Source organism: Camelina sativa, chromosome 18 (genome assembly GCF_000633955.1).
Source record: "Camelina sativa cultivar DH55 chromosome 18, Cs, whole genome shotgun sequence".
NCBI lineage: Eukaryota > Viridiplantae > Streptophyta > Magnoliopsida > Brassicales > Brassicaceae > Camelina > Camelina sativa.
The window spans coordinates 19,292,797-19,317,949 of NC_025702.1; the positions used below are offsets into that span (position 1 = coordinate 19,292,797).

Sequence of the window (25,153 nt, forward strand, 5' to 3'; positions counted from 1 at the left end):
AATTGTAATAGGAGTAGCTAAGACGTAGTCAGTGTTTGAAATAGTAAAGAAAGGTATGGGACTTAGACCAACTTTAGATTTCAACTGTTGTTCCTGACAGTAGGACGAGTCTTCTGTATTAGTTTACTTTCTGTTCGTGTATATATCTTCTAATAAGATTGGGACAATGGAGTCATTTTACCTCATACTCATGAGTTCCAAAATCAGGTAATCATATCTTCTGATCTATATATTAGTTAAGAAGTAAAATTTGAAAACAACTTTTAGTTTTTAATTACAATTACAATATGATATATATACTATTGAACTTTTGTAAATATGCCCATTATTTTTTTGTATGCATACACGCCTCCGAATATATATCATTTATTAGATTTCTCTTTACAAAAGTGAATAGAAAAATAGTAAAACCGTATAAGTGTTGGGCAAACGTTGCATTGAATGAAGAACCCTAACTCAGTGGAAAATAGCTTAGATTAAGATTGAAATGGCAAGAACGGTGATTGATATATGCACTGTATGCATACGTGTGTCTATACAAATAATAGTAATATATATGCATTTCAAGTAGCTTAGATTGAGGAAGATATTGCAATAAAGATTGAATAGTTACAATGTTGTGATATAATTATAATCGGCCACTATATTTTAGACAGGGGCCTATCATATTCTCTCCTAACAAAAGAAAACTATAAACCTATTTGTAATTATAACAATACAGTATAAAGTTTTGAGTCATGACATAACATCTAAAAATGACATAACATCTAAAAGGCTTTACCTTATCATAACACTTTAAAATATATTATTATTTTCTCTTTGCCCACTCTCTCCGTTCTTTCGTATTCGTTGAACACAATAGGTGACATAAAAACATGTGATTTCGAAAAATGTCATTCAGCTGAATGTTAAAATCAACTATTTTTATAAATAATCTTATTAACCAAGACTTACGATAATCCCCAAAAACACCATAGCTTTAAAAACATTTTACCATGTTACCTGTGTCAAAAAAAATTTAGTACTATTTTCATATGCAAAGGAGCAAAAGAGAATATTTCTTATGCAACTGTTGACAAGAGGGGAAAACACGTTATTGTGCCGTACGTACAAGCTAGTGTGTTTTCTACATTCCATTAGATAATTTGTTTTGAAGTAAATAGTCATAACAGTTACTAAACATATAGTTCATTTGTCTTAAGGAGCTATCGTTAGAGTTTTTGCTGAATACGATAAAAACTAATGGGATGTTTTCAACTTTTCATTACTCTTGCATAAAAGTGAAAGACGAATATGGAGGATACAAAAAGTTTTTACTTTTCTCAGCATTCATTAAAGCTTTCATCCCCCTTCGGTAAACCAAATTTTCTTTCCATCCCCCTCAAGTACATAATAATTTATAGTCAAAAAGAAATAATTATATACTATAATAATTTAAGAACTGTAAATGATTTCTCCCTGGAACATTTTTTTTTTTGTTCAACCTAAAATCTCTGCAATTTTTTATAAGTCTAAAGAAGACATAACAAACAAACAGCTCTTGGGCTTGTAGACCCAATACCAGTTGTCAACAAATCTAGAGCTACAACTACTTGCACAGTTGCACTGTTCGTCAAAAAAATAAATAGAAATTAAATATCAGAACTAATTAAATACACACGAAAACATAACTAAAAAAAAAAAAAAAAAAAANAACTCATACTAGTAGTCAGATTCTCTCTCTATCCATCTCTCTCAATCTCAATCTGCCCATATTTCTTGCTGTCAACAAATTCATTCAGCAATCTCCTTTTTTCCCCCATCAACAACAAACAAAAATAAAAGTCCTTTCACAATATTCAAAACAAAACACTTTCACAAAAACCTCTCTTCATCAACAATGTCGTCTAGAAACCGGAGATCAAGAGTTAACTCTAAGTTCTTCTTCTTCACAAGACGAACCATCCTTCTTCTCCTTCTTCTTCTAGGGTTCTGCGATGGAGCAAGAACAAATACGAATGTGTTCAACTCGAAACCACACAATGACGCCGTTACCTCTTCACCTACACAGTTCTTGGGGTTCTTGCCACGTCACTTCCCAGTTCCAGCTTCTGGTCCCTCTAGAAAACACAATGATATCGGCTTACTTAGTTGGCATCGATCTTCTCCGTGAACCAAGAAACAAAGCCTTAAAAGGTCATTACCTTTTTTCCTATTAATTTGGTTTACCTCTTCTTCCTTTTTGCTTCTGAATTTTAAGCTGGTGTAAATGTTTTATTTTTCTTTATCTCTTTTTTTTTTTTTTTTTTCTTGTGATGCCAAGCAAATGTTTTGATTCATGTCGACAAGGCAAAACATTTATAATCTATTATGAATTTGTAAGTGGAAGTTGTATTTTTTTGGATAGCTCGAATTTGTAGTATTGCACGTAAGAAAGTATAAGAGCCATCATCTTCATGATATACTTTTAATCTTGTTATTACGATCAACTCAAGTGGAATTTTTTTTATCTGGAAAGGTACAATGAGTTAGAAATTGTCTTTGAATTTGACAACTACTAAAGTACTAGCTAATTATGTGTAATTTTTTAAAATAGGTCAAATCGTTAAATTTAAAGAGAGTTGAAATTTATGGTGTAACCAAAAAGTGTGATGCACATCGGTCTTGAGATATATATAATCGACTTATTTTTTTCTTTTTCTTGGGTTCCATCTATTTGTTTTGTAATTATAACCAATAATGTCTTTCAGTCTTTGAAATGTCAATTGAGATTTGTCAATGTGATGGACCAATGTTCCATCTAATTTTATAGCCATATAATATATTTTGACATTAAACGTGACATTTATGCCGGGAAGGTGATCATCATCAATATCTATATTTAGATCAGAAAAGTATGATCATTAGAAAATATATAAGCATTTATGTATCCCACATTCGACATTTTTACTTGTTTGACAACAAATTTAAGACTAGTAATTAACCATCGTTTTTAAGAAGTACTATAAAAAATCCGATCTGTTTTCATAATTTTTTTTTTTTATTATATCTGAACGATTGTTTATTGGAAAACCAATCGAGTACTCTCTTTTTATGGTAATTGTTTAAAAATAACCAGTGCTATAATTAACAGTACAGTCGTCATCATTACATGTTTGTTAAGTGTCATGAGTTCTGAAACCTCGAACACTATCTTCTTCCTTTTTCACGTTCGGTCGTTTCATTTAAATTCAGGTAATCATTCATAACCCCTTTCCTATGGATTATAGGTAAATTACGCGTACGACGGTATCCACTAAATACATTTGTTGGTGTTTTGGTAGAAAGTAAAAACTAAAATATGGTTTTATACATACTACGTCGGTGTAATATAGGGCAGTGGCAAAAAAAAAAAGTTAATGAAAATAAATCATCAAGCTAGAAAACCACGTCTTTCTAATATCATATGTACACCGTCACTCCATTTTCATATTTTATAATTTCAACGTAAAAGTGAATAAATTGCCTCAACCAAAATGGTTAGATAAAAGAATTGAAATCTGACGAATTGGTTCCATGGTTCCTCAACCTTCTTCATGAACAAGCCTTGATCTCAAACAACAAATCTGAAAATGCTTAAGAAATTGTTGCGACCAAATACAGAGTAAGTAAATCGAGAAAGACCTTATTTTTCAAATAAAAAGATCCGACATTGACCAAGAAACAACACAAACAACTTTGTTAAAAAGCCACCCCAAAATCACGATTCAATAGGAGACTCAACTTTGTTCTCCTCAGCTGCAAAGAAGGGAATGGGCTTTCTCGGAGCTGGAAGACGTCCAATGCTATCGACCTTATCTTGTTGTTTAGGAGGTGGTCGCGCTGCTTTTGGCAATAACCTTCCTTTCTTCTCAAACCATTCCGGTTTAAGCAATGCCCTTAAGCCCAATTTGTTGTAATACACTCTCCTCACTGATCCTCCTGCTGCTTCCACCACCTCTTTTGCCCTAACAGTCACTCTCGAAACCTGTAGTAAGCACGGCATCACCGATTAACCAAACTTTCTAACAATGACTTGGCACTATGGGGAAAATGCAGAGCAAAATTTAATAATGCAAAATGGTAAACCTCGAAATGAAGAGGCCATTTGATCTCATCAGCACCACGACCCATTAGTCTTACTCCGTCTTCTATTTGCTTTCCTATGGCTCCCACATCCTGCAAGCCGGGTGTTTAAATGAGTTTACTAAAAAAGAATCATCAACTCGATTTAAACCAGTGAGTCAAGAGCGAGTATATATGACTGTACCTTGAGCGTTTTCATTGTGATCAATTCATGAGAATCTATCTCCCCAGCGTTTATGAGTTTCGCTATCTTTCCTAGTCCAACCGGCTGCATTATCATACAGCAAATCATATCATCAATACTGTCAAATTCAAACTCTAAATTCCAATCCTTGCATCGAAGTATCATCTACTTCACCACAAGCAGCATTATTAGCAAGCAGCAAAATTTAGATTCTCAAAATTCGACCTAATCTAATGAATCAATCATTGGAAGCTACAAAAACAATAAACTTGAACTCAGAACACAAATCCAAGAACTGAAAGGCACGAGCTTTTGTTGTTTGTTTTACCTGGAAATGGAGCTTGAATTTGTTCTTGAAGCCACGTTTGGGTAAACGGCGTCGTAATGGAGTCTGACCACCTTCGAAACCAAACTTCATGGTTCCTCTAGCTTTTTGCCCCTTGTGACCTCTTCCAGCAGTTTTACCTTTACCAGACCCAATACCTCTACCTTTCCTCGTTTTGAGTTTTCTTGGCACATTGTCTCTCAGATCGTTCAAACACAATAAACTGAACGCTCTAATTCCCTGAAACGACGATACCCTGCTCGTAAAGGTTGGATTTTGAGTGAAGATCGGAGAGCTACTACGGCATTGAAGAAGTGGCGAAGAAGTGACGAATCTGGGTTTTGCGGTTTGACGAACTGAAGAATTGATGAGTGATGTTGATATGATCGATGAGATCCTTCTTCTTATCATCTCTTCTTCGTTGCGGGAATCAAAAGCAGATTTTGGAATTTGAGATTTCTTCTGGTGAAATTTTTAACATTCCATTTTTGGGGATTTAGGGTTTATGAGAGATTTCAGTGAAGAGCTTCTTCTGAATCAAACAACATTTCTCTTTCGTTGTTGCAGCCAACATTGCTTTCTTATTGGGCTTATTAAATCCTGTCTATTAAGCCCATCTATGACCCAAGATTCTATACCCAAATTCCGGTTAGGTGCTTAATTTTCCGGTTTTATGTGGTAAAACCCCAATTTATTACGTAAGAAACTACGTCGTTTTGAGTTGGACAGGAGATAAAATAATTTGGCATAAGGGTTTTAGGTCTTCCGCCTCATTGGATTTTTTTCCGGTAACTATTCAATCTCTCTCTCTCTCTCGTTAGCCGTCGACGAGGTGACCCTTCTTTCTCAGTCGCTTCCTTCGTTAGGTTTGAGAGTGACCCTTCATTCTCAGTCGCTTCCTTGTTCAAAAAGCTCAACTTTTTGGTTTGTTGTTTCGATTTTTGCAGGTTTTTGTGAAATCGTGAGAGAGTTGATTTGAGAAGAGATGGGATTGGATTACGAACCTAACGAAGATTTTGTAGTCGCTACCACAGAGGAAGTAGACGATGCTGAAATCAGTCCAGAGGAAGAGATTTGGATTTTCCAATATCCTTTAGGCCGAGTATGTTTACACAATCAAAATCCCTTTTTTCTTTTTTTCTTTTTTTAATATTGAAAGATGCCTTATTAAGTGAACTTGACGCAATTGATCTTACCCCTATGTTCTAAATACTATAGGGACCTGCTGCAACGCAGTTTCCAGAAGTCGATGAGGATTTTCTTGAGTTTGATGATGATCTAGACAAAGAAGGAATATTTGGAAATTTTGTGGATTCATCTGGTAAGTTTTGATGGTTTTGATATCCAAAATGTTGGCTTCATTGCCTAGGTTAATGTTGTTGTATTGAGTTAGTTACCATCCTCCTCTATGGTTGGTTTTTTTGATAGGTACCAAGATTGACCTTGCTAGCTATCCTCCTCAAGATACTGAGTCAACTATGATTTTACCTTCTGAGAATTCGACCATTGGTATATTCCTCTTTTATTGTGACTGGTTTAGGTTTTAGTCGTTTAGTTCCGACAGTATTGTCCCCTGATACTTATGTAATTGTGTGTTTTTATGGGTAGCTGGGAGAATTTCTCGGCGAGTTGCGTTAGTTAGGTACGCTGAACCAAACGAGCTGCTTCAGAAGATAAAGGCAAGAAGCCAACAGAAGCTTGTTGGAGCAGTGACTAATTCCTCTGGGAAATACTCTAACCCAACTCAAAGTAGCCGCAAACACTCTGCTTCCTCACGTAGCAGCAAACAGAAGAGCTTGTTCTCTAGCTTCACCGAGGCTCCAAAGTCGTCCAAAAGAAAGAATTCTGATTCTTCCTCTGGTAAACATGGCATCTCAACAAGTACGGTTTCTGGCTCTTCAGAACGATCGGAAAAGTCCAAAAAGAAGAAGAATATGAAGATGGAAGAGTAATTGTTGTTCCTTATAAACAAGTGTTCTTGACGGTTAAAGATGTTGTTGAGCAGACAAGAAACAGCCAGTATTTGTGTTTAAAATTCACAAGTAGTTTCCATGATTATTAAAGTACAAGCTTATTAGCTGACCGTGGAACAGGTCAAAGTTTTAAATACAGCTTTTTGTATCTTAGTAAGGGTGCGAGATTAAAACAAAGAGCTAAGATCTCTCTTGTTCTTTTCTCTTCAAGCCTCTGTGGTTGGAGTTGTTTCAGAGAGTTGTGATATTGGCTTCCATTGTTGTAGAGTTTGAGCCTTCTTTATAGAGAGGGCATGGATTTCTTTCATCTCTTCTTCAAGTGCAGCGTTTATAATGCGGTGCCTCTCAAGCAATCTCTTATCTTCAAACTGTTCCGAGACAATCTCAACCACAAAACTCGCGCTGCAGCTGGAACAAAAGAGTAAAGCTTCAGACTCAGAACTGGAAATTTAGATATCAAAAGTGATGATTGTTTAGTGAGATCATAAGACTTTACCCTCCAGATGTGTCGATGACTTCCTAGTTTTACATATAAATGAAGCCAAATTAGTGATGTATACATAGAAAGATCACAAAGTAAACTTGCTGCTTCAATAATCACGTATACACGTGAGTGTATGATTCAATCTTAGAACAAAAGGATCACAAGATTTCTCTTAGAGAAACATGAGTATGATGATCCAATTTGGTAATGTTCTACTTTTCATCAAGAGACAAAAGATTTCAAACTGTCATTGATCTACAACACCATCTTTCTCCAATATATGGAAGAACAGAGGATGCATGTGTGATAAATCAAAACTCTTAAGTTTCTTCTTACTTTGGACAGATTCAGTAGCCAAGAACAGAAAAAAATATTGCAGGTAAGGAGATCAAATTGACTTACCAGATGAACAGGATTGAGTTTTGAAGTCAAGGAAGCTTCGAGTTGCTCTTTCGATACACCCATCTCCCTCTCTGTCTGCTTAAAAGTTTGTGCAGCTATGATTTGCAAAAACTTGGTGTGTACCCTAATGACTCTAAATGGGTAAACCGAGTGAATCCGGGACCCAAACCGAATATATTCTCGTCTGACTCTACTTATTCGATACTATCCATAAACATACCTCAAACCTCTTCTCAACTTTATGACATTCGATACTATCCATAACCTCAAGTTTAATCGCCAACAAAAACGAACCAGTGGACAGTCTCTAAAATATTCAGAACCAATCTTTTGAATGGTTTTGGCATGAATATGGTCAGTGAAAACGTCAAGAGAGTGAAGAACAGAGTGATTTATATGCATGCATCAAGGCACAGTTTGAACTTCTTTTGTGCTGCCTCCTGTGAATAATTTTCACCACATTACCAAATAGATTTCTGGAGATGATCATAAATATTTATAAATGCAACCTTGAGAGCTTATCAGGATACAATTTCAAAGCAGCCGACCGGAAACTGCAAAAAACAGAGAAAAATCTAATGAATAACCTTTTTGATATCTTACTTTATATTTATATAGATTATTCCTTGAATATGCTGTGTCTCTATGGTGTTGATAACTTTTAATAAAATCTATAAATGAATGTTTTTAACTAAGGTTATTATGTATATCTATTTGAAATTTTTAAAAACTGTTATATATGTTATATTAACAAAATACTCTTGGTAATGAAAAAGAATTGTTAAGTATGTTTAAATGGTATTTATTTCTATATATATATATATATATAGATAGATAAATGCTACCCTAATTTATAAAGTGCCTATCATCGGGGGGTCTCTAATTTTCTCGATAATAACTTGAGAAAATTCTCAATCGTCGGTCGAGCGTCTCTAATTTTTCTCGTTATTTTTTTCAGCAAAATTGTCAATGGATTATACCACTAAATTCCAATGTAAGATCGAAATCGTTCGTTTAAATTGTCTCTATATTCATTCAACATATATATATATATATATATGTATATATTTTGGATTAGGGTTACGTACATGCATGTATATACCATGCGTTTATATTGTTTGTTTATTTAATTTGGTGATCCGTTTGGGCAGGGGGAGAGAACAGGGTGTTCTGGGACGTGGAGTATTGGTCAATCCTTAAGAATCTAGATCCTCGATTGGTTAGTGAGAAGATCAGATCCGATCTATATGAAAACGGATATCTCACTACAAAAAATGATTTTATTAATACCAAATATTTCGTCTCAAATCATAACAAATTCGTAACAATAAAAAAATTGTGACGAATTTGTGAAAAATTTTAAACGGTTATAATAAAGTCGTCACAAATTTTTTTTTGTAACAGATGCGTACGAATATCTCTAGTAACTATATTGTAACAATAAGTGACAAAAAATAAGAGTAACAAAAACGTTATAATTATCGACTAAAAAATTGTCTCAAAATCATTATATTTATTGACTATCATAACGTCTCAATTATGTCACACATTACGACAACACTGTTGTCACTAAATAGTCACAACTCGCAAGTGATGACTACAAAATCATTGGTTAATTGTCACACTTACCATCTAAAAATATAGTCTCAACATTGTCATGTTTTGTAACTATCATAATGTCTCAAATATGTCACTTTTTACAACGTAACTATAGTCATTAAAACGCCATAAACAATGACTAAAAAACCGTTACTTAATCGTCGCAATTATTGACTGTAAACATTGTCTCCAAAACGAAATATTGTGTGACTATTATATTGCTTGAAGTTTGTAAGCTATTACGTCATATTTTGTATCTAAAATTTGTCTCTATTCTTATTATATTTTCATCATATATTTATCCACTAAAATTGGCATAAATATTTAATATATATAATAACGACTAAAATAATTTGATAAATAATAAAAAATGATTAAATTACCAAATCAACATCCAAAACGAAATTGTTATAAAAAAGAAACAAACGTGATGGTCTAAACTTCAGCAAACAAAAGCAAATAAACTTAACAACATAAACGGAAGCAAATAGCATTAGCAAACAAAGTAAAACCAAACTACGTAGCATGAGCAAACGAACCAACACCCATGGAAGTTTGTGGAGTAGATGGAGCTGCTGCATTTGATCCACTGGGACCTGCAAAAGATTGAATCAGTTGCTCCACAGAATCGAGTCGTTTCTGAATAACCACATTATCTTCTTCAAAGTTCTTTGAAAACCAGCAGCTTGAGAACTCGATGATTGTCCATACGAACGACCACCAATGTTGATTGGTGGGCGCATCTGTAATTAGCAAAGAGAAATAATATATGAAAATTAATCTAGAGAATCAATATCTATACAATTCAAACCTTGAAATCGAACAATATATAACAAATCCAATCAATTTAGAAGAAATCAAACACTTAATAACAAAACCAAGAGATCTAGAGGATCAGGAAGAGAGTATCTACAAAATTCAAACCTTTAAATCCAAGGTAGTGGAAGAGCTAGCTAAAGCGCGATCGAGAAGAGAGAACTGACAAGAGAGGAGGTTAAAATCGAAGGACCCAAGGAGAGTGGGCTCCGATCTCAGCTTTATATTGAGAGACTAGTCAGTTTCCTTAGGTAGAGAACGTGGAGAAAGATTATATTCTTTTTTTGTTTTCGTGAGTGGGAAATAGGTGTCAAAACTCAAAACAATGTTTTTACCGGGTGTTTTTGCCGCTACTACTTTTTTTTATCTTTCTTTCTATCAAAGAAAAAAGAAAAAAAAACCCAACAATTTTTACCGCTTCTATTAAATCTAACTTTCCCAGCAAAAATAGTTATATTCCACCTCCGTCCTAAAACTATTTTATAATTATTTGACTTTCGTAATAAATCTTTGCTCACACATGCATGTTCTCTGTTTCATATATAATATAAACAAAGCTTTTGATTTTGCTTACGAATCTCTTCTGGCTAGTGTTAGTCAACTTTCTTTTGTAACAATAAAACTCGTCCCTCTCTCATATAAATAGAGCTAGTAAAATTTTTAACATAATTTAAGAACAGACAAACAACTTAATTCAGTTTGCAAGTAGACTTCTTTCGTTTTTTCAGCTGCAACAAAGATTGATTTAGCTCATCCATACTTGCGACGAATCTGTCCATAAAAATAAGAATATAATCAGATGATTGATCAAATGATGAAAAAAATGACAGTTTCTTATAGATTTAATTATATTAGATGAAATTTTAAAGATGATGCAAACCTTAAAATATGAAGGCGCCCAAATTTTCAGCATCTGTAATCTAACTTCGTCCATTGCATTCTTGGCCACAGTTTCAAAAATAGTTAACTTTTTCAAAAATAATACAGTAACAATGTTTCAAAAAAGTGTAGATGTCATATAAACCTGACTACAGTTTCAAAATTAGTTAACTTTTTCAAAAATAGTTAACTTTCATTATGAACGTGTTTCAAAAACCATGTTAATTATATTAGTGAACTTTTAACAGATCATGGAAACACAAACAGAGAAGTGATATAATAATAATGGACACTAGTTTAATTTTAATATAACACAAAACTTTCAAGGATACCACAGAAAAAAAAATTGAATTAGACTTGTACCTATGAAAAGAAAAATCTTAGAACTGCTGGACAAAAACTTCAAGATCTTTTCTACTGTTCTGCTCTTTAGTATATTTGTGATATCTTCCAAAAAAAAAAAAAAATATNTATATATATATGTATCAATGGATGATATTTATATTCTCATTAGAATTATAGAAACACTGGCCCAAAATAGGGTGTCGACCGACACTGGCCCAAAACATGGTGTCGACCGACACCCACCTGGTGTCGATCGACACCGACCCCGCAGACACGTTCTGCTCGACGCCGATTGTCGAATCTCCGTTCCCAATCATCTCCAACATGTTCCAAACTCACCCAAAAGCTCCAGGAACCTATAAGAACCATAACACAACCACCACAAGCAAGAACAACACTACAAAACACAACAAATCAAGCAAACAAAGGATTCTCAGACTTAGATAAGTCATGGCCATGCACTCACCTCTTTTGCAGGAAGATTCTCACTCAACAACGACGAATCCAACACTTAGAAGCCTTCTCTTTTGTTCCTAGCACAAGATCTTCACTCCATAGTAACAGATCTCTCAAGAGCAGCCAATGATCTCACAAATCTCTCTCAAAAACGTTTTCTCCTTCTTCTATCTGTTTCTCTGTCAAAAACGGCCCCAAAGGACGAAATAAGTCGAGTTCCCCTTTTAAACTCGAGTTTAGGGCTTCCTCTTAACCAATCACACAAATCAGATGATTAAAATCGAACCTATCAAACCGTCTGCAAACGGTGTCGATCGACACCCTAACCAAAAATTCGAGAAATTAAAATATTATGCTAGTCATTCGTACCAATTTGTAACTACAGTTTTGTCACTTTAATGTCACAAATTGTGACTCATATATCTGTTATAAAATTGTAACTAATTTACGTCTATATATTAATCACCGAATCATCACATTTGTTACAATCAATAATATCGTCACACTTTTGACATTAATTGTGACATAATTTGATTCTGACTTCAAAGGTCACAAAATTGTGACAAAATATCTACGAATTTGTGACAAAAATAGTTAGTCGCAATAACATATCTAAAGTGTCACAAATTTGTGACGTAAAATTTTTGTCACAAATGTTCGTCTCAATAAGACCATTTTTTTGTAGTGTCTAGGTCCTGAGACGTTAATCACCTGCTTCGTTGATGATGATGCCCCGAAATACTTGAGATATGTCTTTCAACGTGCTGGAATGAGCTTTATTAGCCTACCCAAAGGTACGTAGCTGAATGAATTCTTTTTACTAGCTAGCTTTTTTTTTTTTGGTCATCTGATAATACTACTAGCTAGCTTTTATATAACTCTTTTTGACTTACATCACATATGATGATGACTGATGAGATGTCCCTCGGTTGGATATTAATTCCAGGAAACAAACATGAAAGAGTTCACCAAATGACAGTGCAACTTCTTCTTTGGGCACTGTACCGTCCTCCTCGTCCATCAAATTTGTTTATAATCTCAGAAAGCATCAAAAGAAGAGAAGCAGGTCGTCCAAACTGCAAGTCCTATGGATAGGAACCGTTTCAATCTTGTCTTTTTAGACCCTGCGAGCGTACTAGTTAATTGTCAAGGTTCTCCGTTAGATTGTTAGCAATTCGGAGTCCCGATAGAGGGGATGAATGAGGATGATGTTTTTGAGCGAGGCACCAATCTATTTGGTGCAGCTGTAGGTGGAGCTTTTGAAAACATGATTAGTGACATGTCTCCCAACTCGTTGGGACTTTTGAGTAATTCGTGGGCCGATATAATAAACTTCAGTAAGATCTCGGGCTATATCTCTCGAAGAGTCTATATGTATATATATATATTTGATTAGATTTCATCTGATTCTAAACTAGTTATTTTTTGATATTTCGTGGTGGTAGAGGGTAACACAGGCGTGTTCTGGGACGTGGTGGATTTCCCAATCCCTGCTGAATGTGATCCTGCTTTGATTTCTAACCTGATCAAATCAGGTCTTGATAAACAGGGTTGTTGTAATGGTTCTGTGTCAACCCGGTTGTACGACGTCGAATATGAGAAAAGCACGAAACAAGAAGTGATAGATAAATATGAGGCTGCCGGAGTCAGTTTAAATTTCGTACCCGAAGGCGAAGGTAGTGTGAATATGAATTCCTCCTTTACCTAATTATCCCTCGTCCTCTCTTTATCTTACTATGTAAATCTAATCTAGATATCTCCATTGTTGATGATATATATATGTACAGTTGCTGAAGCGCATGGATATGCTAGAGATCATAAGATGCTAGTGGACATTCTTCGGTGGGCGGTGGACAGTCCTGAAAAATCCAATTTGATCGTGCTCTCTAATAACATGGATGAAAGGTCTGTCTCTTCTATTCAAGGTTTGCAGAAGACACGTTACCACAATGTTGTCTTAGTAGACCCACCTGTAAGCTCAGCATGGCTTTGGAATTGGCTTACTCTACACCTTCCTAGCAAGCAAATCTGAAGATGAGACTAAAAATTTGTTTCTGATGTTTTATGTTATAATGGGTGTACTCTGTGTGATTCTCTTTTAATATTTGATTTGATTTGATCATTTTAATATTTTCTTTACAATCGAAAAATAAATATTTAACCCCCTAGCTATCCCTTAGCAGAACGCAAATGTTGTATCTAAACATACAACAGTCACTGTCTATCTTTTTTCATCAACATAAACATAATCTTTGGTTTAAAGACGGGAAATAAAATGAAAACAGATTCTCTTTCTCAAGATCAGTTCATGACATCAGGCCATTACCATTTGTTGATTATTGCTGAGATTCTTCCACTTCCTTGACATTTGAATCCACTTTATGCACCAAGCGTGCGAGGAGGAGGCTGCCGCCCTAAATTTGGTGCAGTTTTTGGATCATCAAAACCAGTGGACAGTCTCTAAAATATTCAGAACCAATATTTTGAATGGTTTTGGCAACAACTTGGTCTGCAAAAACGTCAAAAGAGTGAAGAACAGAGTAATTTATATGCATCAGAAATTCCCACCACTGTAAGTTTCTGCAAATGATAATAATATAAATGCAACCTTTTCCTGTATATGCATGTATACCTGAGTCCTGAAAAGGCCCCTGGATGCCATTTCAAAGCAGCAGACCGGAAACTGCAAAAACAGATCGCCAAAAAAGACCAGATACTAAGCTCTTCATCCACAACACAATAGAGAAACAACAGCAACACAAAGTTGAATCAAAGTATTGGGCACGACCAACCATAAACTTCAGAGTTGTGTTAATGTTGGGTCTCACAGTGAAATGAGAGCCCTCCAAAAATAGGCGTATGCCACTTAGCGTGGAGGGCACACGGTATTCTTTAGTAAAAGGCGAAAGAATAGTTCGCTTTGTGCTCACCACATGGCTGCGTAATTTTAACCTCAACGATAACGAAGTTAATATATACTAAAACTTTCAATACCAAACTTTCTTAGCCTCCGATGTGGGATACGCGTTTAAGCTCATTGTTAAAAGGCTTTGTGTGATATTATACTAAAGCCCATTACCATTCGCTTTTGTCTTTTATATCATTTACAAAAAGATTTACCAACCATGTTTTAATTTAATTATTCTTGTGATGGAAATTTAGATTTCTTCTTTTATATGCCCATTAATTATATAACAAGAAAAAGACGATACATATATAAAACTATCTTGCATCTCTTAAAATCATGAAGATATGTTTCATGAATGTGTGATAAAGTATTTCAACGATGCATGAAGGAAAAATTCACCTGAAGAATATCTAATATTTTTCCTTTGGTACGGAAGAGTAGATTGTGTTTGTGTATAGCCTTCAATTTTTAGCATCAGAACGCTTCTCCTACTTCAAGTCCAATATCCCTCAAGCTGAGAATCACAAAATCACTCTATAGCAGTGCTCGTATTCTTGATACCAAAAATCTGAACAAACTAATCAACCATTATAAGATCCTAAATCAAATTCTCAAACTTTTAATTAGCATTTGTATATATATAGCTCATAGAGTTTCACATCACACATTATATATTCACAAGGTTACATAATCAGTTAGAACTACCATCAGCTGAGTATTTTTGGTCCATAATCCGAATTAACGGTAACTAAAAGATTCATATAAACTTAAAATTTGTGATCATGTGCGTTCTCCTAAAGTGATTTTCTTGATTAATGCATGACTCACGGTTGACATTTTTAACACACGATAGATTGAAAAAAAAAATCGATAAATTTGCATAGTTTGACAATACGGCCAAAGGGTATAAATGTGACCGTTATATGGAAGATTTCTTTTATTATTCGGAACGCATATGGACAATAGAGATAGATACCAATACCAAAATTTATTTTATTTATTTCCCTTTTTCAGTAATATCCCCTGCTCGATATAGTAGCAAAATATAATATGCATCAAAAATAAAGATTCGATTACAAATCTTTTCTATGATTAGAGAGTTTTTATATCATTTAATTTGCATACTACAAAACAAATCAGATTAACGTCCTAATGTAAATTTAGGTTTACCACAAAAACCCTTACTATATTATAATAAAATCTTTGTCTCTCTCTCTGTATTCCTCCTTCATGGCCGTAGAGAATTTATAGGACAATAAACTCTTCTTTGACCATCCCTTTACACCTCTCTCTAATCTCTCGGAAGATAAAAGGCTAAATTAAGAGAGAGAAAAATATTACTTGTCTCATTATCTGTGTGTTTAACGTACGAGATGGGAAACTGTGCCATCAAGCCAAAGGTTCTCAAAGATAATGACGAGGATCTTGTCCCGGTAGAGCGAGATACGGCGGCTCCTGTTGATCATGACAAGGATACGGCTGACAAGAGCGAGAAGAACAATGCTCCTAATAACGCCGCGGAGGAAGAAGCAGCTGCGGCTGCTGCTGCACGACGGAGCGAGAAGGGAAAAGAGATTTTGATTGAAGATGACGTGGACGAACACAACAAACGCCCATCTCTCAGTCACTTGTTTCATGAGGTATATACAGAATTTTCTATTTTAATTCATCTCTATGGTTTTTATTCTTCCATATATTTATAGATTAGTGTTCGATAAGGATCTAAATTGTTTATACAATACTTGTCGAAAAAATGGGATAGTACAGATTCAATAATTTGTGTGTTATTAGTCATTTAATCAGCAAATGATAGCTTCAAAACAAAAGTTCTTTACCTTAATTTACTTTTGTACAATTTCTTAATATTATGGCCGGCAAGTTAGGAACCAGACCGTTTGTTTTTTTTTTAGGATTATTACAAAAGACAAAATAAGATATAAATAAAAGCTTTCTCTTGCCTTCTAAGTTTTAACTTAAGGACCACTTTTGAAAAAGTAAAATCTTTTCTATATAGTTAGTGGATGTGTTTTTACATTTTGTATGTGGAAGTGGAACCTAATAAAGTGACAATAATTTATTTGACCCCTCAAAAAAAGTTACAATGATTTATCATACCGGCATGTCCAAACCGGACTGATTTATCTACTGGTTTACTCACTTTTCATATCAATATGGGTTTTTCTTTTTTTCAAACAGGACAAGGTAATAGTGGAGAAAGAAGTAACCGATCTATCTCCGGTAAAACCAGATACCAATGACAAAACCGGTCCTTCTTCAGAGGTTTCAAAGCTTGTTACTTCTGCTCTAACCGCTCCTATTGTCAAAGCTCCAGAAGAAACCTTTGACGTTCAGACACGAAATGACCTCGAAGTTAAGATTCCAAAAGATTCTCAGGTTAAGACTCCTGAAACTCCTAAAGCTAAGGAAGCTGAAGAGAATTTTTCAGAGAATTGGGAAGTTAAGTTTCCAGAGGAGTTGGAAGCTAAGAAAACATCAGAAGTTGTTAAGGTTGGCGGAGAGTCAAAACTTCAAGAAGCATCTGAGGTTTCTGCTCCTAAGTTGTCTGAAATTAAGGTTACAAAAGAATCAAATGTTCCTGAGGTCTTGGAGGATAAGAATATTCCAGAGGTTTCTTCTGCTCCTGAACTGTCTGAAATTAAGGTTACAAAAGAGTCAAATGTTCTTGAGGTCTTGGAGGATAAGAATATTCCAGAGGTTTCTGCTCCTGAATTGTCTGAAATTAAGGTTACAAAAGAGTCTGAGGTCTTAGAGGATAAGGATATTCAAGAAGTTTCTGAAGTTAAGAGTGATGAAGTTAAAGCAGCAGAATCAGAACTTTTAAAGGTTTCAGAAGTTAAATCTACAGAGGATTTAGAGATTAAAGTACCAGAAGTTTTTGAAGCCAAGACTCCTGAGACATCAAACGTTAAGGTTACAGATGAATCGGAAGTTAAGGTTAAAGATGAATCAGAAGTTAAGGTTAAAGATGAATCAGAAGTTAAGACTGATGCTAAGACTGCAGAAGAGACAGAAGTATCAGAGTTTAAGGATGCTCAAGAGACGATCGTTACATCTGAGGAAGACAAAGAAACTGTGTTGCCTAAAACAGAGGAAGAAGCAAAAGATGTGTCTTTGGAGAAGCAGGTCAAAGAGTCTTCCACTACGTTGTCTGATTTAGGAACCAAATGAGTCACGAGAGACTACAGAGAAATTACCAACCAGGAGTAGCTAAAATGATATTCTTTTTAAAAACCATGTCATGGTTTTATAAAACAAAACAAAACAAGAAAAACGATTTAGCATTCTTTAGGCAATTTCAGTTTATGTGTTTGATATCTCTTATTGTTGTTTTTTTTTTCTTTTCTTACAAAAATATGGTGATTTTTGCATGTCCCCAAGTTGTACACTTTGCAATAAAGATCATTTTTCATGTTTGTGTGTTTAACAGTTTACTACTTAGTAGATTTGGAGATGTCTAGCAGGTTGAACAAATCATTATTGGGCAAAAAAATACCACCCTATGTAAAAGGGAGTTAAAAGTGTGGTGTGACAAAAGTTAAAGCAAAGATTTCTTAAGAGATTCTAGACGATCTACATAGTATATGTGAATGATCAATATATCACATGTATTATAGAAAGCCTAAATTTTAGCATATATATATATATATATGTAAGACAAAAAATACTAACAGTATCTTTTAACTAATGACAACCTTCACTTCATTGCACACGACATCGTTTTCCTTCTGTAGATCATCAATCTTATCATCATCACTGTTTCTCTCCTCTCTTCTTTTGCCCCACAACACACAGTAGAGTCCTATAATCAACAATATTCCGCCTAGGATGCTATAAAACCATATACACATGTATAAGTTAATTTGTTGAATAGATCAGAAAAATGAAAATAAATATTAAAGAAGATTATTGTAGAACCTTCCAAGACTGATGATCTCGCATAAGAGAATTGCTGAAGAGAGGAGAGTGAAGAGGAGAGACAAAGGAGTAAACATTGATAAGAAGACAGGTCCCTTCTTCTCTATAACCCATGACTGCAAATAATATGCTACGCCCGTTACAATGAACCCCTGCATATATGTAACGTTTGTTTATATTCATTATTATAACGATTATTTAATTTATGACATATTTTTTTATGATGAATTAATTAGACTTATGAGTTAATTACGCAGTAAATGACTGCAACGAGTCTTAGGTTCCAACCAAGCTTCCATGCTGAGATATCTCTCTCTAAAGCAATTGCGATGACAAAGGACTGAATCGAACTCAAGAGGCACTGAAGTGTTGTGAAGTATAGCTTCGAAGGGTAGACCTTTAACACACGACCCTGTTTGTAAATACGAAACAAATTTTAATTAAAAGTAGCAGAAAAGATTGTCACAATTACTCAACAATAATAAAATTATATAAATAAATCTATTAAATGTAAGGTTCAATCTTTGGCGAGTACTCAACTCTTTGGCCTAGCTATAAAGTAATTTCAATGGGGTGATGTATAAAGCAACTTGAAAGATAGAAAGATACCTGTAAAACGAGCCAGAGACCCCATAAGACGTTGGAGGCGATCATGAGGATACATCCTTTGAGCCACGAGGTGGAACCTCCCGAGACGTGGCCGGGTTCATGATGTTCTTGGCCGTGATAGAGGTGATGGCATAAAGGTAATTTAAGTAGTGGACCTTTGTAAAGAGCTAAGGTAATGACCCCTCCCATGCACACAGTAATCCCTACAAGCTTCGCTGTTCCTTGTATGCTCTTAACCTTCAGCCTCTCCATTCTTTAGATTAATACAAAATAAATCTTAGAAAGATTAATTAGGTATGAATTAAAAAACGAGTCAAATTAATTAAATTAGCATCTATTGTAAATTTGTAATTGAAGTATGCCCAAATAAGAGAGCCAATAAGAAAGTGATGGCTGGAAGGGAAGCTGTTGTGGCCGCGGCTAAAGTTGCCGACGTGTATGATAATGCGATACCGTTTAAGTCCAAGCTCAAAGTCACACTGAAACCCCAACATATAAAAACTTTAACGGATAAGTCCAACATAAATATATGTTGTATTTTTGCTTTAATTTGCGCGTTTTTGGTTATACCTTAAGTTTAATGAACTTTCTTCAAATACTTTTATAGTATGTTTTTATTTCCTCAAAAACACGCAACGTACAGTATAAACGCATAAAAACTAAAGTTTATCATTCGCTTTTGTAAGTACGATCGACTCTCGAAGAAAATTACTGTAAACTTCAATATATATACAAAAAAAAAAATGCAAATATTTGTGTACTTCATACTATCATGGATTTTTTTTTAAAATAATAATAATGTCACGGATTTTTTATGTATCACTAATCACTTTGTATATTTTTCAAATTCAAAATGATGCACGAATTGAAGAATAATTAAAACAACAAAAATTTTGAGTCTATTTAAAAACTTTAAATAGAAATAAAACATTGAACCCTATACACGCAAAAAAAAATCTCGAAACAAATGAATTAATATGTACTTGCAGCAGACATACCCAAATAAGGAGAGCATGAAGATCTTGATGAAGGTCACAAATGAAAAAGGTGGAGCACTTTTCCTAAAGGAAGAAAATAAAGAGAATACAATACAATGAACATATTTACATATAGAAAGATTACAAAAATTTATGGTACATACACAAACACAGACATAGAGTGAGAGAGTAATATATAGATATGTACCTCTCGAAGAAGAAAGCAAGAGGAGCCAAGAAGATGGTAGCAAAAGCTTGACGATAAAACACGAAGACGAAAGTGTTCATTCCACCATTGAAGACGGCTTTGGAGATCAAGAACATGATTGTATATATAACTTGTATTATAGTCACCATCATATATGGTTTCTTCGACTCCATTTCCATCGATCGATCAATTTGATGATGTTTGGTTTTGTTTGTGAATTCTTGGAGATGTATAAATGGGGATATTTAAATAGAACTGATCTACATACTTTAAATATGGGGTTATTTGCATGTCCCCAAGTTATACACTTTGCAATAAAGATCATTAAATAGAACTGATTTACATACTTTAAATATGGGGGTATTTGCATGTCCCCAAGTTGTACAATTTGCAATAAAGATAATTTCTTCATGTTTGTGTGTTTAACAGTTTACTACTTTTTTTTGTCAAACCAACAGCTTACTATTTTTGAACAACTTGGATTGGAGTCGGGCTTTCCTTTCGCACTATTACGGGTATGAAATGGAAATAATGAAAAAGTTGGATTCAATTGTCAACTACTCCTATCGTAAATAGGATTGACTACCGATTCGAGCCATAGCACATGGTTTCACAAAACCGTATGATTCTCCCGATCTAAATCAAGCCGGTTTTACATGAAGAAGATGTGACTCAGAATGTTCTATTCGATACGGGTAGAAGAAACAATATTATTTTCTTAGACTTTTAAAAATAGAGAAATAAGAACCAAGTCAAGATCATACAGATTAATCATTTATTCTTGCGCCAAAGATTAATCATTTATTCTTGCGCCAAAGATCTTCCTATTTCCAAAGGAACTGGAGTTACATCTCTTTTCCATTTCTATTCAAGAATTCTTATGTGTTTCCACGCCCATATGTAAGACAAAAAAAACTAACAGTATCTTTTAACTAATGACAACCTTCACTTCATTGCACACGACATCGTTTTCCTTCTGTAGATCATCAATCTTATCATCACCACTGTTTCTCTCCTCTCTGCTTTTGCCCCACAACACACAGTAGAGTCCAATAATCAACAATATTCCGCCTAAGATGCTACAAAACCATATACACTTGTATAAGTTAATTTGTTGAATAAATAAGATAAAATGAAAAAAAAATTAAAGAAGATTATTGTAGAACCTTCCAAGACTGATGATCTCGCATAAGAGAATTGCTGAAGAGAGGAGTGTAAAGAGGAGAGACAGAGGAGTAAACATTGATAAGAAGACAGGTCCCTTCTTCTCTATAACCCATGACTGCAAATAATATGCTACGCCCGTTACAATGAACCCCTGCATATAATGTCACGTTTCTATTAATTAATTTAAGATTATTTGATTTATGACATACTAATACATATTATGTAATGAATTAGAGGTAATTACGCAGTAAATGACTGCAACGAGTCTTAGGTTCCAACCAAGCTTCCATGCTGAGATATCTCTCTCGAAAGCAATTGCGATGACAAAGGATTGAATCGAACTCAAGAGGCAATGAAGTGTTGTAAAGTATAGCTTTGAAGGGTAGACCTTTAACACACGACCCTGTTTGTAAATACGCTACAACTAATTAAAAATAGCATAAATCTTTGTCACAATTACTCAATTAGCATAATCAAATATAATATAAATAAAACTCTTAAACGTAGGGTTAACATTGGCGAATACTCAACTCTTCGGCATGCATATAAAGTAATTTCAATGGGATAATGTATAACACACTCTGAAAAGATAGAAAGATACCTGTAAAACGAGCCAAAGACCCCATAAAATGTTGGAGGCGACCATGAGGACACATCCTTTGAGCCACGAGGTGGAACCGCTTTTGGAGTGTTCATCCCGGTGAAGATGTTCTTGGCCGTGATAGAGGTGATGGCATAAAGGTAATTTCAGTAGTGGACCTTTGTAAAGAGCTAAGGTAATAACCCCTCCCATGCACACAGTAATCCCTACAAGCTTTGCTGTTCCTTGTATGCTCTTAACCTTAAGCCTCTCCATTCTTTAATTTAATACAAAATCAGTAAATCTTAGAAAGAATACTTAGGAATTAATGAAAACGTGTCAAATTAACATATATTGTAATTAAGTATATACCCAAATAAGAGAGCCAAGAAGAAAGTGATGGCCGGAAGGGAAGCTGTTGTGGCGGCGGCTAAAGTCGCCGACGTGTATGATAATGCGATACCGTTTAAGTCCAAGCTCAATGTCACACTGAAATGCCAACATAGATAAAGTTTAACAGATAAGTTCAACATAGATAGATACCGTTAGTACGTATAGTATGTAGCATTGATTGTATTTTTGCCTGTTCGCGTATTTGTTTATACCTTATGTTTTATGAACGTTTTTCAAATACTTTTAAATGTTTTTCCTTAAAAACACACAATACTACAATAGTGTAAACGCATAAAGAATAAAGTTTTTCCAATTCGCTTTTGTTAGTACATTTTTTGAAGAATAATGATAGGAAAATTACTGTAACCTTTAAATGTCAATTACATTTTATAGTATTTCAAAGAAAAAGAAAAAAAATTCACATTTTATCAACAAAATACAAGAAAACGCAATATTTGTGTAATACATACTATTATGGATCTTTATGTTTCGTTTTGTATATTTTCACAATTTAAAATGATGCACGGTGAAAAAACAAACAAAAGTTGGTTTTCTTTTTTTATAACGTTAAGCAGAAATAAATCATTAAACTCTATATACGGAAATAAAAATCTGCAAGCAAATGAATTAAAATGTACTTGTAGCAGACATACCCAAATAAAGAGAGCATGAAGATCTTGATGAAGGTCACAAATGAAAGAGGTGGAGCACTTTTCCTAAACGAAGAAATAAAGAGAGAATACGATGAACATATATACATAGAAAATTTACAAAAAATTATGGTGCGTACATATACACAGAGAGAGAGAGAGAGAGAGAGAGAGAGAGATCGGGAGTAGTATATAGGTATGTACCGCTCGAAGAAGAAAGCAAGAGGAGCCAAGAAGATGGTAGCAAAAGCTTGACGATAGAAAACGAAGACGAAAGTGTTCATTCCACCATTGAAGACGGCTTTGGAGATCAAGAACATGATTGTATATATAACTTGTATTATAGTCACCATCATATATGGTTTCTTCGACTCCATGTCCATCGATCGATTTGATGATGTTTGGTTTGAATTCTTGGAGATATATAATTGGGTTACTGTTTGTAATGTCCTTCTCTTTCTATCTTTTTTTTTTCTGATAGTTTAGTGTTCGTCTTTTGAGTTAGAATGAGAAACGAAGTGGGTATTATATATGAGTACAGACACAAGCACGCAGCAATTTGATTTTTTTTTATTACGGTTGTGTTTCAAAGTAGTGGAATAAACATTTTAAAGTACGTAACTAAGAGTGGATGAAGAAAAAAGTAATTATTTTGTGTCACAATCTCACTATACCAACCAAATTATATTATTTTTGATGTTGACTAAAAGTATATATTTTTCTCCTTCCGTCCACAAATCACCACACCTTCTAGATTTACTGCACGATGTAGTTTACAACACTGTGAATGCGAATCATATGTTCGACGAAAATATACATTGGTTAGTAAAATGGTGAAATCATATTTTTGAAGAAAGGGATATATATAATGATGAAATCATGAAGAGAAAAAAAAGGATAACTTTAATAATGAAACACGTAAATTAATATACAAGGTTTTTTTGGCTGTTGTTAATGTCGACATAATGGTTTGATTGAAAAGGATAACGCTCATGGTTCTGTTGGATTTACTAATTACACAATACAGTGAAATCATAATTATGCTCAATCGTTATGCAATTATAATGTACGTTTAACGATTAAAATTAAAAATCAATTACGTCATTATGATGCTTTGCATAGTTGATTTATGTAAAAGACTTTACTTTTTAGTCGTATAGTAAAAACCTATAGTAATGCTCAACTATATATATAGTTTATAATCGAATTCCTCTTGTTCCACTCCCACTCAAACAGTCATATCTAACATCTGATTGAAAATATAGCTAGCGTGTTCTCACACACCACCGCCTTTACCTGGACGATTCGTGAAACATGTGCAGTGCGTAAAGTAACACGTTCATTAAAAAAAAAAAAATGGAAGTTCATTATTGATTGTCAAAAAGAGGTTCGAAATTGATACGTAATTTGATTGGTTATAGCTAGATAAATAATTCATGCACTTGAAGACTAGTTGAGAAATTTAGGAACAGTTCAAGTTTTATGATGCTTTTTGTGCCTACTGATAATTGAATACTATCAGACTTAGTCATGACCCATAACATAGAAGCCTAACTAAAAATAAGCTGTCCCTTGGGAGATATCCGATAGTACTCAATATCTTAGTATAAAGATAGAGAATCAAAAAAAAAATTTTAAAGAAACCGTGAAAGTCAGAAAACAAAATAAAAGGACCAACGAGTTTGGTGCCCCATAAACATGTGGTGTAAGGTATAGAAAACAAAAGTAGATGGTGATTGTACAACCCGCATACGTCCAGGTCATCACGAGTTACGGCCATGCAAAACTAATCCGATTCATCCATATTATTATTACTTCATAAAGTTTTAGCTTTTCTTGTACCTTTTTCCCCTTTCTCACCAGCATGTGCTGCTGGGTTGTTGAAACCAACATTAAAAACCTGGAAAACCTAAAACTCCCCATTTTATTTTCCTAAATTGTTGGCCTGAAAATATGTCTATAATTTATTTCTTAGGGATTTCTTTTTCACTAACCAAGTAATGATTGGCTGATTGTATTTGTAATGATAAAAATCTCATAATCAGAACAATCCACGAAACTATATCGCAGGGGACCTTTCCGAAGGGGTCGGCCAGCGCCATCGAGATAAACATGTATTGAATACTACGTTTAGTTGTTTGTCAATGTTAGTCTTCTTTTTTTTTTTTTTTTTTTTTTT

The 25,153-nt window shown here is 34.2% G+C and overlaps 6 protein-coding genes and 1 long non-coding RNA gene across 10 annotated transcripts; 3 read left to right on the forward strand and 4 right to left on the reverse strand.

Annotated features, from left to right (window-relative positions):
• LOC104762624 (protein IDA-LIKE 2-like) lies at nt 1,722-2,441 on the forward strand. Its single transcript, XM_010485952.2, has one exon. The coding sequence runs from the start codon at nt 1,880-1,882 to the stop codon at nt 2,150-2,152; it is 273 nt and encodes a 90-aa protein (XP_010484254.1). The 5' UTR covers nt 1,722-1,879; the 3' UTR covers nt 2,153-2,441.
• On the reverse strand, nt 3,570-5,141 carry LOC104762625 (50S ribosomal protein L15). The gene is made up of 4 exons (XM_010485953.2): nt 4,596-5,141; nt 4,268-4,351; nt 4,087-4,176; nt 3,570-3,985 (listed from the first exon to the last, which is right to left on the reverse strand). The coding sequence occupies exons 1-4, from the start codon at nt 5,001-5,003 to the stop codon at nt 3,719-3,721; spliced, it is 849 nt and encodes a 282-aa protein (XP_010484255.1). The 5' UTR covers nt 5,004-5,141; the 3' UTR covers nt 3,570-3,718.
• On the forward strand, nt 5,321-6,716 carry LOC104762627 (mediator-associated protein 2-like). 2 transcript variants are annotated; one of them, XM_010485956.2, is made up of 5 exons: nt 5,321-5,424; nt 5,540-5,694; nt 5,811-5,913; nt 6,021-6,101; nt 6,201-6,716. In XM_010485956.2, exons 2-5 carry the CDS (start codon nt 5,578-5,580, stop codon nt 6,542-6,544), a joined length of 645 nt encoding a protein of 214 aa, XP_010484258.1. In that variant the 5' UTR covers nt 5,321-5,424; nt 5,540-5,577; the 3' UTR covers nt 6,545-6,716. The 2 variants fall into 2 exon arrangements, with proteins under 2 accessions (XP_010484258.1, XP_010484259.1); XM_010485957.2 differs by having other exon boundaries at nt 5,355-5,458.
• On the reverse strand, nt 6,604-7,567 carry LOC104762626 (protein BOLA2). The gene is made up of 3 exons (XM_010485954.2): nt 7,452-7,567; nt 7,062-7,084; nt 6,604-6,973 (listed from the first exon to the last, which is right to left on the reverse strand). Exons 1-3 carry the CDS (start codon nt 7,512-7,514, stop codon nt 6,772-6,774), a joined length of 288 nt encoding a protein of 95 aa, XP_010484256.1. The 5' UTR covers nt 7,515-7,567; the 3' UTR covers nt 6,604-6,771.
• On the reverse strand, nt 9,444-10,091 carry LOC104762628. Its single transcript, XR_763537.1, has 2 exons — nt 9,975-10,091; nt 9,444-9,793 (listed from the first exon to the last, which is right to left on the reverse strand). It is a non-coding gene; the product is annotated as an uncharacterized LOC104762628 (long non-coding RNA).
• LOC104762629 (periaxin-like) lies at nt 15,677-17,867 on the forward strand. Its single transcript, XM_010485958.2, has 2 exons — nt 15,677-16,094; nt 16,651-17,867. Exons 1-2 carry the CDS (start codon nt 15,828-15,830, stop codon nt 17,641-17,643), a joined length of 1,260 nt encoding a protein of 419 aa, XP_010484260.1. The 5' UTR covers nt 15,677-15,827; the 3' UTR covers nt 17,644-17,867.
• On the reverse strand, nt 17,996-23,468 carry LOC104762632 (WAT1-related protein At5g64700). 3 transcript variants are annotated; one of them, XM_010485959.2, is made up of 7 exons: nt 20,185-20,456; nt 19,998-20,060; nt 19,362-19,478; nt 19,000-19,252; nt 18,644-18,802; nt 18,391-18,542; nt 17,996-18,303 (listed from the first exon to the last, which is right to left on the reverse strand). In XM_010485959.2, the coding sequence occupies exons 1-7, from the start codon at nt 20,361-20,363 to the stop codon at nt 18,153-18,155; spliced, it is 1,074 nt and encodes a 357-aa protein (XP_010484261.1). In that variant the 5' UTR covers nt 20,364-20,456; the 3' UTR covers nt 17,996-18,152. The 3 variants fall into 3 exon arrangements, with proteins under 3 accessions (XP_010484261.1, XP_019095801.1, XP_010484262.1); XM_019240256.1 differs by lacking the exons at nt 18,391-18,542; nt 18,644-18,802; nt 19,000-19,252; ... (1 more) ...; nt 19,998-20,060; nt 20,185-20,456 and adding exons at nt 21,351-21,502; nt 21,596-21,754; nt 21,953-22,208; ... (1 more) ...; nt 22,978-23,040; nt 23,179-23,468 and having other exon boundaries at nt 18,015-18,303; XM_010485960.2 differs by lacking the exons at nt 17,996-18,303; nt 18,391-18,542; nt 18,644-18,802; ... (2 more) ...; nt 19,998-20,060; nt 20,185-20,456 and adding exons at nt 20,946-21,263; nt 21,351-21,502; nt 21,596-21,754; ... (2 more) ...; nt 22,978-23,040; nt 23,179-23,468.

Coding starts and splice junctions, on each gene's coding strand:
- LOC104762632 (XM_019240256.1), bottom strand. CDS start 23,357: ATGGACATGGAGTCGAAGAAACCATATATGATGGTGACTATAATACAA. Junction 22,421..22,977: donor TTCATGCTCTCTTTATTTGG/GTATGTCTGCTA, acceptor TTGGCATTTCAG/TGTGACATTGAGCTTGGACT. Junction 18,304..21,350: donor GAGATCATCAGTCTTGGAAG/GTTCTACAATAA, acceptor ATGGTTTTATAG/CATCCTAGGCGGAATATTGT.
- LOC104762626 (XM_010485954.2), bottom strand. CDS start 7,514: ATGGGTGTATCGAAAGAGCAACTCGAAGCTTCCTTGACTTCAAAACTC. Junction 7,085..7,451: donor AACTCAATCCTGTTCATCTG/GTAAGTCAATTT, acceptor ATGTAAAACTAG/GAAGTCATCGACACATCTGG. Junction 6,974..7,061: donor GTCATCGACACATCTGGAGG/GTAAAGTCTTAT, acceptor CTTTTGTTCCAG/CTGCAGCGCGAGTTTTGTGG.
- LOC104762624 (XM_010485952.2), top strand. CDS start 1,880: ATGTCGTCTAGAAACCGGAGATCAAGAGTTAACTCTAAGTTCTTCTTC.
- LOC104762629 (XM_010485958.2), top strand. CDS start 15,828: ATGGGAAACTGTGCCATCAAGCCAAAGGTTCTCAAAGATAATGACGAG. Junction 16,095..16,650: donor TCAGTCACTTGTTTCATGAG/GTATATACAGAA, acceptor TTTTTCAAACAG/GACAAGGTAATAGTGGAGAA.
- LOC104762625 (XM_010485953.2), bottom strand. CDS start 5,003: ATGATAAGAAGAAGGATCTCATCGATCATATCAACATCACTCATCAAT. Junction 4,352..4,595: donor AATTCAAGCTCCATTTCCAG/GTAAAACAAACA, acceptor ATGATAATGCAG/CCGGTTGGACTAGGAAAGAT. Junction 4,177..4,267: donor TCACAATGAAAACGCTCAAG/GTACAGTCATAT, acceptor CCCGGCTTGCAG/GATGTGGGAGCCATAGGAAA.
- LOC104762627 (XM_010485956.2), top strand. CDS start 5,578: ATGGGATTGGATTACGAACCTAACGAAGATTTTGTAGTCGCTACCACA. Junction 5,695..5,810: donor TCCAATATCCTTTAGGCCGA/GTATGTTTACAC, acceptor TAAATACTATAG/GGACCTGCTGCAACGCAGTT. Junction 5,914..6,020: donor AAATTTTGTGGATTCATCTG/GTAAGTTTTGAT, acceptor TTTTTTTGATAG/GTACCAAGATTGACCTTGCT.